The sequence below is a fragment of the Oncorhynchus masou genome, chromosome 25 (assembly GCF_036934945.1).
Source record: "Oncorhynchus masou masou isolate Uvic2021 chromosome 25, UVic_Omas_1.1, whole genome shotgun sequence".
Taxonomy (NCBI): Eukaryota; Metazoa; Chordata; class Actinopteri; order Salmoniformes; family Salmonidae; genus Oncorhynchus; species Oncorhynchus masou.
Window position 1 is genome coordinate 8,150,637 of NC_088236.1, and position 13,005 is coordinate 8,163,641.

Sequence of the window (13,005 nt, forward strand, 5' to 3'; positions counted from 1 at the left end):
ACATGTGGATACACCCACTCACTCACTTTTCTTTATTTTTACTATTTTCTAGACATTGTAGAATAATAGGAAGAGGACCCACTGATGTAAATAACACATATGGAATCATGTATCCAACAGTGTTAAACAAATCAAAATATATATTTTTCTACTATCCAGACAGCTGAAGGAGGCCCATGTATTCCCCTGAACCTGACATTATTCTACTATCCCCAAGGTTTGGAAGGAGGCCCATGGACCCACTTAACTCACTACATTGTTCTACTATCCCCACAGCTTTGGAAGGAGGCCCATGTATTCCCTACATTGTTCTATTATTATATCTACTATCCCCTGAAGGTTTGGAAGGAGCCCATGTATTCCCCACTTAACCTACATTATATCTACTATCCAGAAGCTGTTCACTGGAAGGACAGCTGCCATGGAGCTACTAGGACCCACTGACTCACTACATTATATCTATTATCCCCAAGGTTTGGAAGGGGCATGGACCCCTTAACCTGACGATTATATCTACTATCCCCAAGGTTTGGAAGGAGGCCCATGACTCACTACATTATATCTACTATCCCCAGAAGCCCATGTGGTCACTACTATCCCCAAGGTTTGGAAGGAGGCCCATGTATTCCCCTTAACCTTTATGACTATCCCCAAGGTTTGGAAGGAGGCCCATGTACTCTCCCTTCACAAAGGTGGTGACCCTTGTGACCTAAATAATTATAGGCCTATTTCTAAACTTTCTTGCCTACTACATTGCTCTAAAACATTAGAATCCTTGAATGATTCTTGGCTAGGAACTTTGACATGTATTCTACATGTACATCAGTTGGGTTTTAACCAGGTCAAATGTTTCTTCTTGCATCTTACTTGTTAATGATGTGCTTTTGTATGGATAAAGGCAACAGTGTGCTGCTCATCTTCATTGACCTGTCAAAGGTGTCCAATACTGCTTCACTTACAAAGCCTCATCTAAGGAAATAATTGAAGCTGATGAAAAATGTATCACCACATTGGAGAAAAGACAAGATTCTGTGTGTCTCATGGTTTAACAGTTGAACTAAAATGTAATCTCACTGAGGCATTACTGTATTATATTCTTCATGAATCAATGGATATACAGCATACATTACGAAAGGATGTCACCATTCACTGTTTATGTTAACAATATTGAATATCAAAACAAATGTAATCTTGCACTTGTATGCTGATGATACTGTTGTGTATTCTATTGCCCCCACAGAGTTGTGGCTCTACACAGACTGCCTTCATTGCTTGAATTGACCTGAATATAGTTTCATATATCCTTATGTACCCACATTGTAGAATAATAAGACACCAAAACGCTGTGGCTCTATATGAACTACAGATTACTTGGAATCATTGTATTAGAAGCACAAAAACATTAAACATCTGACCTGATATATTTGATATTTTGAAGGATTTGGAACTAAGTATATGTTGTTCTCCCTAGGGAGGATAAAAATAACTCTGATGATTTATGTACTTTGGATGGTGTCCTTATTGATCGTGTCCCTGCTTACAAATATCTGGGCATCTGGATAGATGAAAAGCTATCTTTTAAAAAAAGTTTGATGAAATTAAAAAGCTGAGAACAAAAAATGGGCTTCTTCCTACGAAATATCTACTATCCCTAAGTAGTAGAAGGAGAGGAGAAGATTCCCCTGAGGGGACCTGAGGGGATGAGGACTATCCCCAAGGTTTGGAAGGAGGATGTATTCCCCTGATAACCTGGGACGATTATATCTACTATCCCCAAGGTTTGGAAGGAGGCCCATGTATTCCCCTTAACCTGAGGATTATATCTACTATCCCCAAGGTTTGGAAGGAGGAGAATGTAGGGGATTAACCTGACGATTATATCTAGATGAAGGTTTGGAAGGAGGCCCATGAGGAACCTGATGAGATATCTAAATCCCCAAGGTTTGGAAGGAGGATGTATTCCCCTTAACCTGAGAGGATATCTACTATCCCCAAGAGTTTGAAGGAGGGGAGAATGTAGGTCCCTTGGCAAAATGCCCCTTACTAGGAACAAGTGGTTTGGAAGGAGGCATCCTCCTCCCCTTTCCTCCTGACTCCATCCTCTACCCTCCCCCTCATTAGAATCCATGAATGATCCATGTACTCTCCCCCCTCCACCTCCCCCTCCATTCCTCCCCTACCATCCTCCTAAATAATCCATCCTAGGCCCATTCCTCTCCCCTTTCCATCCTCTAAAACATTGAATGATCCCCTGATTCTTCCTCCCTCCTCCTCCCCCCTCCTATCCTCATCCTTCCTTCCCCCTCCATCCTCCTTCCTCCTCCCTCCTCCTCCCCCTGCATCTCCTCCTCCTTCCTCCTCCCCCTCCATCCTCCTAACCATATGCAACAGTGTGCTGCTCATCTTCATTGACCTGTCAAAGGCGTCCTCCCCCTCCCAGGCTGTGTGTAAACTGGTTCTTGAAAGATACAACCTACTGAACACTACTGTATCTACTGATGGGGTTAAATCAGGTTTCCTATCCATTCCTCCCTGTCCCCTCCCAATTCTGGGTCCTGTATTTTTTACTGTTTATGTTAACAATATTGAATATCTGTAAAACAAATGTAATCTTGCACTTGTATCCGATGATACTCCTTCCTGTATTCTATTGCCCCTTCCTTGACCAGGCTCCATATGAACTACCATCCTGCCTTCCCCTGTATTACAAAAACATTGAATTGACCTGAATATAGTACTGAATGCAGATAAAACTAAGTATATGTTGTTCTCTCCCCCTAAAAATAACTCCCCCCTGATTTATGTACCCCTGGATGGTCCTCCTTATTGATCCTGTCCCTCCTCCTACCCCTATCTGGGCCTCTCCTCCTCCCCCTCCTATCTTCCTCCCCCTCCATCCTCCTCCCTCCTTCTCCCTCCGGGATAGAAAATAACTCTGAATTTATGTACTTTGGATGGGATCGTGTCCCTGCTCCAAATATCTGGGCATCTGGATAGATGAAAAGCTATCTCATATTGATGAGTTAATTAAAAAGCTGAGAACAAAAATGGGCTTCTTCTATAGAAATAGGTCAGGCCTCTCACTAAGTAGTAGAAGGAGAGGAGAAGAGGTGAGGGGAGAAGAGGGGATGAGGACATGATGAGAGGAGAGGAGGAGAGGTGAGAGGAGAGGATGAGAGGAGAGGAGGAGAGGTGAGAGGAGAGGATGAGAGGAGAGGATGATAGGAGAAGATGGGATGATGATAGGATGAGGAGAGGAGAAGGGGATTAGGAGAGGATGAGAGGAGAAGAGGGGAGGAGAGGAGAAGAGGAGAGGATGAGATGAAAGGAGAGGAGAAGAGAAGAGGGGAGGAGAGGAGAAGAGGAGATGAGGAGGGGAGAATGAGGTCCTTGGCAAAATCCCCTTCAGGAACAAGTGGTCCATCCTCCCCCCCTCCTCCCCTCCTCCCTCCATCCTCCCCCCTCCATCCTCCCTCCATCCTCCTCCCCCTCCTCCTCCCCTCCTCCCCCCTCCATCCTCCTCCCCCATCCTCCCTCCTTCCTCCTCCATCCTCCCCCTCCCCCTCCCCCTCCTCCCCCTCCTCCTTCCTCCTCCCCTCCTCCCCCCCTCCTCCTCCCCCTCCATCCCTCCTCCCCCTCCTCCCCCTCCATCCTCCCCCCTCCATCCCTCCTCCCCCCCATCCTCCTCCCTCCTCCTCTCCCCCTCCATCCTCCTCCCTCCTCCTCCTCCCCCTCCTTCCTCCTCCCCTCCATCCTCCTCCTCCCTCCTCCTCCCCCATCCATCCTCCCCCTCCTTCCTCCTCCCCCTCCATCCTCCTCCCTCCTTCCTCCTCCCCCTCCATCCTCCTCCCCCTTCCTCCCCCCTCCATCCTCCTCCCCCTCCTTCCTCCTCCCCCTCCATCCTCCCCCTCCCCCCCTCCTCCCCCCCTCCATCCCTCCCCCTCCTCCTCCTCCCCTCCATCCTCCCCCTCCTTCCTCCTCCCCCCATCCATCCTCCTCCCCCCTCCTTCCCCTCCTCCCCCTCCATCCTCCCCCTCCTTCCTCCTCCCCCTCCATCCTCCCCCTCCTTCCTCCTCCCCCTCCATCCTCCCCCTCCTCCTCCCCCCCCCCTCCCCCTCCTTCCTCCCCCCCCCTCCATCCTCCCCCTCCTTCCTCCTCCCCTCCATCCTCCCCCTCCATCCTCCCTCCCCCTCCCCCCCCTCCTCCTCCCCCTCCTTCCTCCTCCCCCTCCATCCTCCCCCCTCCCTTCCTCCTCCCCCTCCATCCTCCATCCTCCCCCCTCCTTCCTCCTCCCCCTCCATCCTCCCCCTCCTTCCTCCTCCCCCTCCATCCTCCCCCTCCTTCCTCCTCCCCCTCCATCCTCCCCCCTCCTTCCTCCTCCCCCTCCATCCTCCCCCTCCTTCCTCCTCCCCTCCATCCTCCCCCTCCTTCCTCCTCCCCCTCCATCCTCTCCCCACTCTTGAGTTATGCCAGAGGCATCCCCACCCTTACAAAAAACTTTACCAAAAAAACCCCTCCCTCCCTCCTCTCTCTCCTCTTTTTCTTCCACCCCCCTCCCTCCAACTCCATCCCCAATCCAACCCCCCACTCCTTGGCATGCCTTCTGCTGCCTGAGGCATCCGTCCTCCCCCCTCCTTCTGATCTACTGGCGTGGTGAGGGACGGAGAACCCCTCCTTCCTCCTGTAGAGTGATTTATTCAATCCTCCCCTAAAGGCCTTGTCCTCCCCCTCCATGATTTATTCTGAATGTATCTTTGGCTAAAGGCCTCCATATGGATGTAGAGTGATTTATTCTCCCCCTATCTTTGGCTAAAGGCCTTGTACCATATGGATCCATTTATTCTGAATGTATCTTTGGCTCCTTGTACCATATGGATGTCCCCCCTGATTTATTCTGAATGTCCCCTTTGTCCTCCTCCCCTCCATCCTCCCCCCTTCTGAATCCCCTTTGGCCCCCTCCAAGTAAGAAAGTATATTTCCCCCCCCCTCCTAAATCCTCCCCCCTCCGGTTTGGAGATTACCCCACATCCTCCCATCCCCCTCCCCTCCATCCTTCCCCTCAGTCCCCCCCCTGCATGTTCCTCCATCCCCCCCTCCAATCCTAATTGGCTCCTGAGAAGAGAGAGGGCCCATCCAGTCTGGAGTTAGACTGGCTTCCTCCTCCCCCTCCATCCTCCCCCCCTTCCTCCTCCCCCTCCATCCTCTCCCCACTCTTGACTTATGCCAGAGGCATCTGAGAGGGTTGGGGGATCTGGAGGGAGACTGGTCATTACTGGCACCCGTCTGGAGGTAGAAAACTTTACACAAAAAAACAGTCCCTCCTGGTCCTGGGAGAGGTCCAGTCTGGAGGTAGAGGAGAGGTCCAGTCTGGAGGTAGACTGGTAATAAGTCTGGAGGTAGACTGGTAATTACTGGGAGAGGTCCAGTCTGGAGGTAGATGGTAATTACTGGGAGAGGTCCGTCTGGTAATGGTACTGGGAGAGGTCCAGTCTGGAGGTAGACTTTTTCTTCTGGTAATTACTGGGAGCACCCCACACCAACTCTAAACATCCGACCCAATTCTGAGAGCCCTCACTATGGCATGCGTGCCTGCTGCAAGTGGTGAGTGGTGAGGCATGGCGTGGGCTCATGACGTAGGACTGATCTACTGGCGTGGTGAGGGACGGAGAACAGCGCTACTGGGCCTTGTACCATATGGATGTAGAGTGATTTATTCTGAATGTATCTTTGGCTAAAGGCCTGGTCCATATGGATGCAGAGTGATTTATTCTGAATGTATCTTTGGCTAAAGGCCTTGTACCATATGGATGTAGAGTGATTTATTCTGGGATGTATCTTTTACTGGCTAAAGGCCTTGTACCATATGGATGTAGAGTGATTTATTCTGAATGTATCTTTGGCTAAAGGCCTTGTACCATATGGATGTAGAGTGATTTATTCTGAATGTATCTTTGGCTAAAGGCCTAGTACCATATGGATGTAAAGTGATTTATTCTGAATGTATCTTTGGGAAAGGCCTTGTACCATATGGATGTAGAGTGATTTATTCTGAATGTATCTTTGGCTAAAGACGGGAGTAAATTACTGTAAGAAAGTATATTTTGACAGGCTGCCTAAATCTAGAGTCCAGTCTGGTAATTACTGGGAGAGGTTCTGGAGATTACAGACCCACATTTCCAGTCTGGTACCCATATTCCCCTACGTACAAGTCCTTCACACTCAGTCCCCCCAGAGGATGCATGTTACTGGAGAAAGCACCAGCCTAAACAATTCTAATTGGCTCCTGAGAAGAGAGGGCCCATTAGAGCCCTCTGTCTGCCTGCCAGAGGTCCAGTCTGGAGTTAGACTGGCAATTACTGGGAGTGGTCCAGTCTGGTAATTACTGGGAGAGGTCCAGTCTGGAGGTAGACTGGTAATTACTGGGAGAGGTCCAGTCTGGAGGTAGACTAGACTGGTAATTACTGGGAGAGGTCCAGTCTGGTAATTACTGGGAGTGGTCCAGTCTGGAGGTAGACTGGTAATTACTGGGAGAGGTCCAGTCTGGTAATTACTGGGAGAGGTCCAGTCTGGAGGTAGACTGGTAATTACTGGGAGAGGTCCAGTCTCCATATGCCTGCATGCCTGTCTGTCTGTCTGTCTGTTTGAGTGTCTGTCTGCCTGTCTGTCTGTTTGAGTGTCTGTCTGTCTGTCTCATTGTCTGTCTGTCTGTCTGTCTGTCTGTCTGTCTGTCTGTCTGTCTGTCTGTCTGTCTGTCTGTCTCATTGTCTGTCTGTCTCTGTCTGCCTGTCTGTCTGTCTGTCTGTGTCTGTCTGTCTGTCTGTCTGTCTGTCTGTCTGTCTGTCTCATTGTCTGTCTGTCTGTCTCATTGTCTGTCTGTCTGTCTGTCTGTCTGTTTGAGTGTCTGTCTGTCTGTCTGTCTCTCTGTCTGAGTGTCTGTCTCTGTCTGTCTGAGTGTCTGTCTGTCTGTCTCATTGTCTGTCTGTCTGTCTGTCTGTCTGTCTGTCTGTCTGTCTGTCTGTCTGTTTGAGTGTCTGTCTGTCTGTCTTTCTGTCTGTCTGTCTGTTTGAGTGTCTGTCTGTCTCATTGTATCTGTCTGTCTGTCTGTCTGTCTGTCTGTCTGTCTGTCTGTCTGTCTGTCTGTTTGAGTGTCTGTCTGTCTGTCTGTCTGTCTGTCTGTTTGATTGTCTGTCTGTCTGTCTGTCTGTCTGTCTGTCTGTCTGTCTGTCTGTCTGTCTCATTGTCTGTCTGTCTGTCTGTCTGTCTGTCTGTCTGTCTGTCTGTCTGTCTGTCTGTCTGTCTGTCTGTCTGTCTGTCTGTCTGTCTGTCTGTCTGTATGGGTGTTTGGTGTTGTACTCTCACTGCCCTATTCCCATGCTTTACCAGTCTTGATGAATGGACTGAGAACTGCTGTTGTATAAACCATTTCCATACACAATGGAGCAACTAAATCCAAACAACTGGCCAAGAAGGTTCCCATGGGAACCAGGTCAAGGGTCATTGACTTTGACCCTTTGTCCACAGTGACCATAACATTGCATCATGCAGTAGTGATGCTAAGATATATACTCACTAACCCCCCCTCCCCCTCCCACACACAGATACATATATAAGTACTCACGCAGGCACTGTGTGTGGTCCTTGTAGGACCCCGGCTCACAGGTGGCCACGCACTGCCTGTTGTTTAATAGCAAGGACCCCCCACAGGAAGAGCATTCATAGTCTTTCTCACAGGTGGCACAGGACGACTGGCAGGCTGCAGAGAGAGAGAGGGGAGATGGGGAGGAGAGGGGGAGGAGGGGAGGGAGGGTGGAGGAGAGGGGAAGGAGAGGGGAGGAAGGGGGGAGGGGGGAGGAGAGGGGAAGGAGAGGGAGGAAGGGAGGGAGGGGGAGGAGGAGGGGAAGGAGAGGGGAAGGGAGGGGGGGAAGGGAGGAAGGGGAGGAGGGAGGAGGGAGGAGGAGGGGGAGGGGGAGGGGAGGAGGGGGAGGGGAGGAGGAGAGGAGGAGGGAGGGAGGAGGGGGAGGAGGGAGGAGGGAGAGGGGGAGAGGGAGGAGGGGGAGGGGAGGGAGGAGGAGGAGGGGAGGGGGAGGGAGGAGGGGAGGGAGGGAGGGGAGGGGGGAGGGGAGGGGAGGGAGGGGGAGGGGGGGGGAGGGAGGGAGGGAGGAAGGAGGGGAGGAGAGGGAGAGGGATGGAGGGGGAGAGGAGAGGGGAGGAGGGAGGGGAGGAGGGGGAGGGAGGGGGGGAGGAGGAGAAGGAGGGGAGGAGAGGGGGAGGAGGAGGAGGGAGGGAGGGAGGAGAGGGGATGTGAGGAGGGGAGGAGAGGGAGGGAGGGGAGGGAGGAGGAGGAGGAGGGAGGAGGGGAGAGGGAGAGGGAGGGAGGAGGGGGGAGGGAGAGGAGGAGGAGGGAGGGGAGGGAGGGGGGAGGGAGGGAAGGAGGGGAGGAGGGGAGGGAGGGGAGGGGAGGGGAGGAGGAGGGAGGGGGAGGGGAGGGAGGGTCAGGAGGAGGATGGAGGAGGGAGGAGGGGGAGGGAGAGGGGAGGAGGGGGGGAGGGAGGGAGGGAGGGGAGGGAGGGAGGAGGAGGGAGGAGAGAGGGGGAGGGGAGGGGGAGGGGGAGGAGAGGAGAGGGAGGAGGGAAGGAGGGAGAGGGAGGAGGGGAGGAGGGGAGGAGGAGGAGAAGGAGGGAGGGGGGAGAGGGGAGGAGGAGAGGGGGGGAGGAGGGAGGAGGGGAGGGAGGGGGAGGAGAGGGGAGGAGGGGAGGAGAGGGGGAGGAGGAGGAGGAGGGGGGGGGAGGGAGGAGAGGGAGGGAGGGAGGAGGAGGGGAGGGGGAGAGGGGGAGGAGGGAGGGAGGGGGAGAGGAGGAGGGGAGAGGGGAGGAGGGGGAGGGGGGAGGGAGGGGGGGGAGGAGGAGGGAGGGGAGGGGGAGAGGGGATGTAGAGGGAGGGGGGAGGGAGGGAGGAGGAGGGAGGGGGGGGAGGGAGGGGGGAGGGAGAGGGGAGAGGGGGGAGGGAGGGAGGGAGGGAGGGAGAGGAAGAGGGAGAGGGAGGAGAAGGAGGAGGGGAGGGAGAGGGAGGGGAGAGGGAGGATGGGAGAGATGAGGGAGGTGAGGAGGGGAGGAGAGGGAGGGGAGGGAGGGGGGGAGGAGGGAGGAGGGAGGGGGAGAGGGGATGGGAGAGGGGAGAGGGATGTAGAGGAGGGGGAGGGAGGGAGGGAGGAGGGGAGGGGGAGGGGATAGACAGAGGAGAGAGAGAGAGAGAAATTCAATGATTCTCTGAAACACATCCCTCATAAATAGTCCATGTTCATTGATGTCGTACATGCCAAGGACCTCAACTAGTATCAGCCGTGGGACTATTTGTTCTTGAACGGATGGTCGGGGGGCGGAACATAATTTCAAATAATTTGTTCTCTGCAAATTGACGCAAGATGCCAAAACAGATTTTGTATTTGACAAAAACATTACATTGGTACACAGTCAAATACAGTATGCCTCTCTATTAATGAGTGGAAATACTTGGAAATAGATTTCCTAAAGTAAAATAATGTTGAGCTGAACTCCTACTGATTTTATAGTCTTTAAATGTCCAAAAACATGATTGTTTTTCTTTATCAGAAAACGTTGCATGCGCCAGTATTTTATTACATTCAACCCCCTTGAACTCTCATCATATTTCAGCTGATTTACACAAAGCATCGACATCAACTGTGTTCCTGCTTCTCCCCCCCCCCCATGGATCATCTACAGTTGACTCAAGACATCAATGTGGAAGACAACTCTTCTCAGCTGTTTCTAACACTAAAGGTTCGCTGTTAACCATGTCGAAACCTAATTAGAACGTTCCCTAAAGTTGTTGGAACGTTCATGTTAGCTGGGATTCCATTATCATTCCAGAACATTCCGATCCTCGGGGGCCAGAATTAGGCATTTGACAAGTGATGCCCTGATCCCCGGTCTGCCCTGTAGTCACATTCTAAATGGCTCCTATTTCCTTTAAGGTGCACTATTTCTTACCAGAGCCCGGCGGGATTAGGGTGCCGTTTGTGACGTGGTCTGTGTGTTGATGGGCAGGTAGAGCATGTCTAGGGCCGGGAGGAAATATCCCCCTTCAGACCGCCTGTGGATGTCTCAGACAGGCTTTGACTGTCATGGACTGACTCTGTCTTCTGTTATGTTGACACACTGCTGTCATTGACTGAGGAGAGGAAACTACCTGTCTAAGTGTGTGTGTGTGTGTGTGTGTGTGTGTGTGTGTGTGTGTGTGTGTGTGTGTGTGTGTGTGTCTGTGTTATCCTAACGATGACATCACTAGCATGTCATACAGTACCGTACCTGCGCACGCTTTCCCGTTGGCATAGAAACCACGTGGACAGGTGGATACACAGCGTCCGTCCAGAAGCAGAGCGGTAGAGTCCTTACAGCTCTCACAGTGGTCAGGGGTCCCCGAGCAAGACAGGCAGTCCCTCTGGCACTGAACTGTAACAAACACAGGACAGATACGAATACACACACACACACACATGCACGCACGCACGCACGCAAACACACACACACACACAATTTGGTTAAGTCAACTGAGGGGAAAAAAAGTTTGAATCCAAACCTGATCTATTCAACTAGATCAGGGATGGGCATGGTTTTATTTAACCAGGGGTAAACACATTAAGACCTAGGTCTCATTTGCAAATGTTCTCTGGGAAAAACACAGAAAATAAAATGACGCACAAACACATTTATAAATATAAAAATCCCTAGCCGTTCTCCTAAACTGACCCTGAGACAACAACACATCCAAATGAAACCTTACTTGGAGATTATTCCACATGACAGGGGCCTGGTAGGAAAAGGCAGAACGACCCAACTCTGTGGATACACGTGGAGTCTCCAGCATTAACCAACTCTGTGGATACACGTGGAGTCTCCAGCATTAACCAACTCTGTGGATACATGTGGAGTCTCCAGCATTAACCAACTCTGTGGATGTGGAGTCTCCAGCATTAACCAACTCTGTGGATACACGTGAGTCTCCAGCATTAACCAACTCTGTGGATACATGTGGAGTCACACATGTGGAGTCTCCAGCATTAACCAACTCTGTGGATACATGTGGAGTCTCCAGCATTAACCAACTCTGTGGATACACGTGGAGTCTCCAGCATTAACCAACTCTGTGGATACACGTGGAGTCTCCAGCATTAACCAACTCTGTGGATACACGTGGAGTCTCCAGCATTAACCAACTCTGTGGATACACGTGGAGTCTCCAGCATTAACCAACTCTGTGGATACACGTGGAGTCTCCAGCATTAACCAACTCTGTGGATACACGTGGAGTCTCCAGCATTAACCAACTCTGTGGATACACGTGGAGTCTCCAGCATTAACCAACTCTGTGGATTCACGTGGAGTCTCCAGCATTAACCAACTCTGTGGATACACGTGGAGTCTCCAGCATTAACCAACTCTGTGGATTCACGTGGAGTCTCCAGCATTAACCAACTCTGTGGATACACGTGGAGTCTCCAGCATTAACCTCCAGCATTAACCAACTCTGTGGATTCACGTGGAGTCTCCAGCATTAACCAACCCTGTCACCTATTGTTGTAATCCCAGTTTCTATATTTCAACAGTGATGTGCCAACTCAACCAACTCAATGATAAAGGATGCAGGAGAGAGGTTCAACCAAGATAAATGATGCAGGGGAGAGGTTCAACCAACTCAATGATAAATGATGCAGAGGAGAGGTCCAACCAACTCAATGATAAATGATGCAGAGGAGAGGTCCAACCAACTCCATGATAAATGATGCAGAGGAGAGGTCCAACCAAGATAAAATGATGCAGAGGAGAGGTCCAACCAAGATAAATGATGCAGAGGAGAGGTCCAACCAAGATAAATGATGCAGAGGAGAGGTCCAACCAACTCCATGATAAATGATGCAGAGGAGAGGTCCAACCAAGATAAATGATGCAGAGGAGAGGTCCAACCAAGATAAATGATGCAGAGGAGAGGTCCAACCAACTCTATGATAAATGATGCAGAGGAGAGGTCCAACCAACTCCATGATAAATGATGCAGAGGAGAGGTCCAACCAACTCCATGATAAATGATGCAACAATGTCAGAACTCCATGTTATAAAAAACTAACTGCCATGATGATAAAGAGTGTCCAACCAAGATAAATGATGCAGAGGAGAGCTCCAACAAGATAAATGATGCAGATAAGGTCCAACAACTCCATAATAAATGATGCAAGGAGTAATAACTCTATGATAAATGATGAAGAGGTTCAACCAACTATTTAATGATGCAGAGGAGAGGTCCAACCATTCCATATAAATGAAGAAGACCAACCAACTCCATGATAAGTTATGCAGAGGAACTCCAACAAGATAAATGATGCTTTTCGAGAGTCCAGATGCCCAGATAAATGATGCAGAGGAGGGTCCAACCAACTCCATGATACATGATGCAGGGAGACCAACCAACTCCATGATACATGATGCAGAGGAGATCCAAAACTCCATGATACATGATGCAGAGGAGAGGTCCAACCAACTTCATGATAAGTGATGCAGAGGAGAGGTCCAACCAACTCTAGTAAAAGCAGACTGAAGAGTCAACAGAGCCTATGATAAATGATGCAGAGGAGAGGTAACAACAGTGTTATCTGTGATGCAGATGAGAGGTCCAACCAACTCTTGATAAATGATGCAGAGGAGAGGTCCAACGCAACTTATATAAATGATGCAGGGAAAACAACTGATAAATGATGCAGACTCTGTGGGACACCTTGATAAATGATGCAGAGGAGAGGTCCAATTTAACACCATGATAAATGATAGAGTACACAACGTGTTGATGTCAGAGGAATTCTCAAACTCCATGATACAATGCAGAGGAGAGGTCCAACCAACTCCATGATAAAGTGTTTCTGAATAGAGGTCCAAATGCCAACTCCATGATAAATGATGCAGAGGAGAGGTTCAACCAAGATAAATGATGCAGAGG

At 50.6% G+C, this 13,005-nt stretch overlaps 1 protein-coding gene across 1 annotated transcript in view; it reads right to left on the reverse strand.

Annotated features, from left to right (window-relative positions):
* LOC135513727 (extracellular matrix organizing protein FRAS1-like) overlaps positions 1 to 13,005 on the reverse strand; it is a 400,333-nt gene that overhangs the window by 189,653 nt on the left and 197,675 nt on the right. Inside the window, exons 13-14 of the mRNA XM_064936617.1 lie at positions 10,326 to 10,464; positions 7,619 to 7,753 (exon numbers count right to left, since the gene is read on the reverse strand). Of these exons, the coding sequence (XP_064792689.1) occupies positions 7,619 to 7,753; positions 10,326 to 10,464 (274 nt within the window). The remainder of the gene's footprint in view (positions 1 to 7,618; positions 7,754 to 10,325; positions 10,465 to 13,005) is intronic.